General features: G+C 37.1%; 1 protein-coding gene across 3 annotated transcripts; it reads left to right on the forward strand.

Annotated features, from left to right (window-relative positions):
- The first annotated feature begins 1,378 nt into the window (after positions 1-1,378).
- LOC111616814 (melatonin receptor type 1A-like) lies at positions 1,379-7,428 on the forward strand. Of its 3 annotated transcripts, none has more exons than XM_023358173.1 (2): positions 1,379-2,372; positions 5,507-7,428. In XM_023358173.1, exon 2 carries the CDS (start codon positions 5,509-5,511, stop codon positions 6,568-6,570), a length of 1,062 nt encoding a protein of 353 aa, XP_023213941.1. In that variant the 5' UTR covers positions 1,379-2,372; positions 5,507-5,508; the 3' UTR covers positions 6,571-7,428. The 3 variants fall into 3 exon arrangements, with proteins under 3 accessions (XP_023213941.1, XP_023213940.1, XP_023213943.1); XM_023358172.1 differs by lacking the exon at positions 1,379-2,372 and adding an exon at positions 2,446-2,974; XM_023358175.1 differs by lacking the exon at positions 1,379-2,372 and adding an exon at positions 2,451-2,877.
- Positions 7,429-7,632: the final 204 nt, after the last annotated feature.

The following is a 7,632-nucleotide window of genomic DNA, read 5'->3' on the forward strand; positions in this document are numbered from 1 at the left end:
CAACAATTCTTCTTATATCGCCTGTTACAAAAGCCTACGCTATATAAGTTAATTATATTTACGTATGTGTAAATTGTAGTTAGTTTATTAATCAAGATATAAATTAATAATTAATGCGATTAAGATCTGGCTCACAGACAGACCTTGCAAAGTCCTTTCGGATTATATTGTTGTTTTCGCGAAACCAATTTATTTGATTGTCTTTCAACAGAAGTAATAATAAGTGAAAACTGGATTGCGATCCAATTGCTACTGGTAACAATAGACGTCAGTTGTTCGTGAAATTATTCAAATTGTTCGAGCAATGTAATAGATTCGTGTAAGCTCGAGTAATAAGATTAAATTCGGCAGTGATGTTGCATGAACTTATATTAATCCCCCGTTTATTAAAAGGTTAGAGATTTAATCCCTATAAAAACCTTACGTTCAAATATATGATCCATATCTCATATTGATAGAGACACTGAAATAACTAATTTACTTAAAAAGTCCATGTCAATATATGAGGTATGGATCATATATTTGAATGTAACGTTTTATAGAGATTGAATCTCTAAATATGACCTTAGATTAATCCTCCATTTATTCAAACTTCATACACTAATTGAGATAATTATAGTGTCTTCATAATAAAACTTTATCTCAATTAGTGTATGAACTTAGATTAATCCATCAATTATTCAAAGGTCATTTAGAGATTCGATCCCAACAAAACCTTATATTTGAATATACGATCCATACTTCACACTGATATAGACAAATGGAGAAACACTAATTATAGTGTCTTTATAATAAAACTTAATCTCAATTAATGTTATCAACGAGTTCTCCATTATTATTTTATTTATATCCTTAAAAATTTCGCATAGGCACACAACTTTAGCCTTATTTTAATTATTTCTATGCCATTTTTAACGTCACACTACACGAGCTCCCTCCCCCTCTTAACACTACATTTTATCACCTCTCTTACTTAGTTTTTCAATAATTTATACGGCGTGCAATTATGGAATAAAATATCTTAATGCCTCCATTAATTATCAATGAATATTAATATTCATAACGCAAGATAACAAACGAATTTTATTAATTTAGTATTCGTAATAATAGATTATTATTATTATTATTCAATTGTTTTTTTTTAAATTTTAAACGCTTTCGTCACGAATTCCGTGACGTTTTCGCATGACGCGCGACGTCTTGTCACACGAGAAGTATGACATAACGTGTGTGAATGACCCCTTATTATATTGGGAAAAAGTATTGTTTTTCTTATTAAAAAATGGATCGTTCTCGGTATTTATTAAAACGGACGACATTTTGACAAGTCGATAAACTTGTTTATTATTTGTTGACGAGTAATTTCGTGTGTCGTAATTGCCGTTAACTCGAATCATTACTAAAAAAAATTGATTAATTCTAACGGCTTTTGTTTAATAATTCATTCGAAAATGGGAATTATATTTTAAATTTTAATTACTAACGTTCTGTGACGTGAAACGCGTAACAAGTAGTCATTCGAGTTACGGAAGGACAGTTGAAATGGCACACGTGTTTTAAATATTTAACAGATGTTTTAATCTATTTTTGAATTTAGAATAGGAAATATATTAAATCGTTGATGTGTACAGCAAAACCTGTCCAAAACGGACACCGTTCAAACCGGTAGTGTGCGATTCCAGTTTACACAGGTTTTACTGTATACGTACGGGCTCAGAGAGTCGGTTGCACTGTATACGAATACGTACAGTGTAACCTCCGAATAGCGGACACCGTCCGAGAAGTTTGACCGCTATTTAGAGTTGAATGTAAGAGACGTCCTATTCGATTGTAAAAACCTCCGTTAGCGGCGGTTTCGCCGTATTATCTAGTGGAGGGTCGAATCGCCCTCTATAACTAAATATATACGCGTCTTAGTTTCTTATTTATTTACTCATTTTAAAATTATGTATTAAAGAGAAACGTGAATCATGAAAATACATAAAATACGCGTATAAATGTAATAAGCAGAAAGGACGAATCGAACGTTGTCACCGCCAAATTTAGCAGTCGCCAATAAGGACCACTTCCGAAATGACGAAACGCGTGGAAACTTTCTTCCGATAATTTTTAAATAAAGCGCCTCCTCCGCCACTTCGCCTTCGTCCATTGGTTGCTCGCGCCATTTTGGCCATGACGTGGAAAGTGGCATTAGAAAACGGAAAGCCAAGAAGCTAAGTCCACTCACTCGGGAGAGGCGATCGCTAAGGAACCGACCGACGTTGTTATGGTTACGAGAGCGCGTGAATTCCGTTACCATTAGCAACCATCCATCGAGATCGTCGAGTCAGACGCTTTCGGTCGGCCAGCCAAGTTCGTCTGCCAGAAACAAGGTAATGTATATTTATATATATAAATACATATTTTTTATTATTATTTATTCTTAATTTTTTCGCTTATTTAATAAATAAATTACGTCGTTGGTATTTACCGCGACGTTTCTTAAATAATAACACGCCAGGTTGTGTTTAATTAAATAGGCTTAAAATGGAGGTTCAAAACTATATATTTTTTTTCCTGTTTAAAATTCAAAATTATCTTTTAAATTAATTTTTAAAAGACAAAAATAACGATGTAATACGATTTGTGTGTTAAAAAATTCGTGTTTTTTCTTCTCTTTTTTAATACTAGAAAAAATATATATATAATATACGTTACCTTGTGTTAAATTTAAAATTTTGAAATACGTCACGTCACGTGAATTACGTCTCGTGTCGGTGTCGTTCGAGTGTTTCTAGAACGATATTTTTGAATTTCTATTAAAATTTTTACAGTTTTTCGGACGTAAATTCGTGTTTTTTTAATAGGAAACTTTCGGTTTGAAGTGTGGATTAAAGCGTAATTCGATTTTATGTGTTTTAAATAATAATGATAATTTATATAAATGTTCTCGTCGGACATTTTGGATATAGTTTTGAAGCCATCTTTTTTAAGTGTAAGGTTTATTAATAGTCCACGTGTCTCAGGAAATTTTAAGGTTGTAAGCTATCAGAAACGTTACTATTCCCGCCAACTTCGGGTATTTTTTTTAAAGGAGATTAACCTAACACGTACAACGAATAATTCATAAATTTAACTTTAGAGTTTGTAGGTATGTCTGTCCGTTATTAAATTCTCCATTAAGTTGCGCTCCTCCACATGCCAGCCCCTATTAAATAGCAACAGTTTTGTGGTATCTCACTCATTATAAATTAATAATAATAATAATCAGTTATGACGACAAATCGGAACGTTAACGACGGCTTTATGTTATTGTTTTCCGGAGGAAGGGGGGACGAAAACGGACGGATAAACGAGGAAGCGTGGCCATGTCACACCGTACTGGCTCTTATCGTAGTGTCTTCAACCAGCCACTGACCCGAAAACAATATTATCTTTTGTCTTATTTAACCCGGTCCCATTTATTTATCCGGCGAGAAGCTCCCCATTGGGTGTGATTTGTTTCGAGGCGTGGTTTGGTAACCTTCACCCCGCCAGGCATTGTTGCCCATCGATTTGCCACGTCCAAACACGCTCACGCATTCTTTCTTTAATTAAAAACTATCGGTTTTTGAATGGCGATCGATAAAACCGAGAAAGTTACGACGATCCTCCGTTCGCAAATTGCCTCTTAAAACACAGGAAAAAAGGGGAAAACGCCAGCCAGAATCCTTCCGACGCGCGATAAGAAGAAAGGCATTTTTTAAATAAATTTTCGTGTTACAAAATTTGCATAACGGGAGTGTCTTCCGGTTTCAAAAACTGGACGGAAACACTCCGGAAATTCGATTAAATTTCCTACACAAACGATTATTATAAAACAATTAGTAATGAACCGGGAGGGGAAACTACGTTAGCGTCACAGACAGTTCAATCGATGGATGGATATTGTTTTCCTTCGACACTCCATCATCAATCAAGCCGGACTATAGGTCAAGCCTTATCTACTTTTTCTCCCCCGCGTGGTTCCTTACCATTCGTTTTTTGGCACCTTGCGAACGAACGCCAGGAGAAACGACCGTTTAAGTCGATACCCGACGGGCGGTGCACGTGCCCTTTGATGGGAGAGAATCTACTAAGCAGGCTGCAACTCGAGGCCTCGTACCTATTAAGTGCCAGACCCATTCGGGCGAACAATTATCGTGGGTATTTTAAGAAAGTTTCGCCTTTTGTCACACGTTACCCCCAAAACAATTTCCCATTATTTAATTTCTTCGATGCCATCGTATTTTAGGGGGAAGGGGGGACGAAAAACGATTTAAAAGTTATCGTAATAAAACGACCAGATGCGAGACATTACCGTGAAATTGTTCGCAGCCGTTCAATCTCTTTTAGTCATACGACGTTTAGAGTATAAAACGACTTTACAACCGACCTTGGCCATTTTATGTCCGGACGCCATATTTGTTATCGGATTAAGAACGCGTATAGAGTCGGATGGGAAGGGATGACTTTAAAGTAATTTAAATCGTCCTCCTCACCCGTAAAGAGGACAGTCGATAAAATTCGAAAGGTTCGTTTTTTAACAACTGATTGACTATTACAATTATTATAACAGGGTATAATTCTATTAATTACTGCGTGTTCCTTGTGTGATATTATTCTCCAAGAAAATTCATGCTCATAACAAAGGTTATAACTAATTCTTTCCATATTTTAGGATACTTTTACCAAGATGTATGCAAATTAGTGGATTACGTTAATAATAACGCATTGATTTGTTAGGGGTTGGAATATAAAAAAATAATTAGTCGTCACCTTTTTATATATCACATTTTTAAACTTAACGGATTAATTTATCTTTCGGGAATTATTAATGCGGTTATCGGCTCTAGAAAACTCCATGGAACACGTGGTCCACCCACACAAGACGTCATGTTTACAGAAGTGTGACGCTCTATTATTAGTCGCGCACGATGCGTCCGCGGTGTTTTTCCTCATCGTCAATTGGCCACGTTTTTTCGTTAGTAAACAGAAATTGCGTGACGCCGTCGCTCCGTGGCAGGGACGTGTCGTGTACGCGCCGTTAATCCCGGTACCACTATTTTAAAGGCGCAGTAACCAAGGTAACCGCCGCCGGCTTTAATTAACGTTAATTTAGATATAGATTTTCCTGCAAAAATTTCTGCTTTGGCTTCCATTCCCCCCCCCCGTCCGTGACCGACGAGAAATACCCCAAATTGCAATTGGTGTGTTAATAAATAATGCAATTTATTTATCTTCGCAGTTCCATCCCGTAAACAGCGAATCGATTCCCGTTGCAGGCGAATAAGAGGTCACCTGTTGCTAAGATACGCGCGATCACGTCACGGGATTAGGTATTTTCCTTTTATTCCCATAAACCGATGCCCAGATTATCGCGTGTAACGAAAAAGGGCACGAATCTGGCCGCCGTCACCCGTTACGCCAGTTGCGTATTTACGCGTATCGTTGGGCTCCCGACGTAATTTTCCTATTGTCTAGTGTGACGATTTTGTTTTCGTTGTAGGGATGGACAACTACACGTCTCTCGCTCTGACTGTCCACAGAACAGACGACGATCCTGTCACTTGGAACAGCGTTTTGCGTTTGGTGGTATTGACTTTGGTATCCACGTGCGGTAGCATCGGGGGTATATTCGTCATAAGTGGAGTGGTGGTGGTGGAACCCCTTCAGACACGCGGCAACATCTACCTTGTCAACTTCGCCCTCGGACACTTGCTGGTGACAGCCCTGGTGCTGCCGTCGTACTGCGTCGCCATCTTGGCCGGGATTCCCAACGAGAGTACTTTCTGCACGTTTCAATGGCTGACCACGTCTGTATGTTTTATAGTGTCCGTCCTGTCCGCCATGTTCGTGTCCATCGACAATTTCCTGGGGCTGGGGCAGGTGGTGACTTACAACGTCTGCTGCACAAAAGGTAAAATCATCTTTTCCGTTTTCTTCAGCTGGATGGCCGCTATCGGATTCGCCGTGGGCCAACACGTCATGGAATACGGACCCGTTCTCTGTCAGCTGACTAACAACCCGCGCGAATTGACGTGGTTACCGTATCAGATCGCCATGGGCTGTTTTTTGATATTGTTGCCGCTGCTACTGTGCATCTGGTACTTCACGCGCTCCGTCATAAAACTGAAGAGTTTCAAGCAAGAAATGACACAGCTGGACAACCCGATGGCTTACGTCCTGACCGACGAGCACCTCCTAAGAAGCAATATCGTCATATTCATCCTGATGCTGCTGATGTGGATGCCTCTAGTTGTGTCTTCTGCAATTAACGTCGTCATGCCGATCGATATCAATTTAATCAGCACGTCCTGGTGGGTGGCCGTCACCAATTCCTGTATTTACAGTTACGTGTACGCGGCAACCAATAAGGAATTTCGAGAGGCATTCAATAAGCTCTTCTATTACTGCTGCTGTAAGAGTCACATAACGATTTCCAGACGTCAGAGAGACATGCACAGAAGCGGCAACGGGATTGGCCTGAGAGTACATATCATTCCCAGTCTCAACATTTATGCACAAAGAAAAGAAAACTTCAAAGAGTCCAAATCTCCTTACGATCTCTAAAACACAGAGCCATCGAGTGTGCCTTGAGCAATAAAGGATTCCAGAAACGAAACTGAATTTCACACTTAAAATCAAAAGCGCTTAGTGTTTAAGGTGCATACGGTATTTTTATTTATTTATTTATTTATGTGGAAACAATATATGCAAGACAGGTCATATAATTCTTTACGGAAATCTTACGCTAGTAGTCGAGCCCATCATAAACACACGACGTTTTCGAAAATTTGGCAACTTTTAGTGCCATCCTCTCTAACTTCTGAAATATTCCTTTCCAATTCGTTATAAATGATAGAAAAAAAACTATCACACTGCCCTTAAGACTGTTAACGTTGGAGCTAATTTTGCAAATCGATTAAATGTGGGAAATTATTTAAAAAAAAATAATTAATTAATAATAATCATCAAAATATTTTATTAAAAAAAAAGAGGAGGGGGGAAAACATTTTTTTAAACTCAGAATATTCCATCCAGATTGTTAAATAGCAGTTATCATTAAATATATCCTATATTATCTCATATCTATCAATACATATACACAAACACACGAAAGAAAATTGAATAGTCATTGTTGACTTTCTGAATAATATCTACAAAAGTGAATAAATAAATATTTATAAATTATTTTAATAAATGTATAGTCTATAAAGTGAAGATGGTAATTTAGTAGAAACAACAACAACAAAAAAAGAGAAGAACAATTTTCATAAAAGATTTCAATTTCGAAGTGTAGCCGGTGATAGTTTCCTGATTTCATAATGTGTAATATTCTATGCTTATTTGTGTATGAACTGAACATACAAAACTGTTATAAATACTTCTTTTTTTGATTTAATAAAATTTACAGATATTACAGTCTGATCCGTGATGACTCGTTTTCCTGTATATTATACTGAGACAAAGTCAGATATACAAATTATTTATTCACTGTATCAAATACTATAAGTTATACAACTTTATTTTCTGAATAACATTCAATTGTTTTTAAATCGGCAACTCAGAGATGATCCAAAGTAATAGGAAACAAAAATGAATAACAAATTTCTAAATATGGAGATATTGTTT

The sequence above is a fragment of the Centruroides sculpturatus genome, unplaced genomic scaffold (assembly GCF_000671375.1).
Source record: "Centruroides sculpturatus isolate CEXI.00-Female unplaced genomic scaffold, Cexi_2.0 scaffold4093, whole genome shotgun sequence".
NCBI classification, from domain to species: Eukaryota; Metazoa; Arthropoda; class Arachnida; order Scorpiones; family Buthidae; genus Centruroides; species Centruroides sculpturatus.

Excerpts from the sequence above, each read along its gene's own strand:
- LOC111616814 (XM_023358172.1), top strand. The coding sequence starts at position 2,908 with ATGATAATTTATATAAATGTTCTCGTCGGACATTTTGGATATAGTTTT. Across the intron at positions 2,975-5,506 it reads TGAAGCCATCTTTTTTAAGT|GGATGGACAACTACACGTCT; the intron begins GTAAGGTTTATT and ends TTTTCGTTGTAG.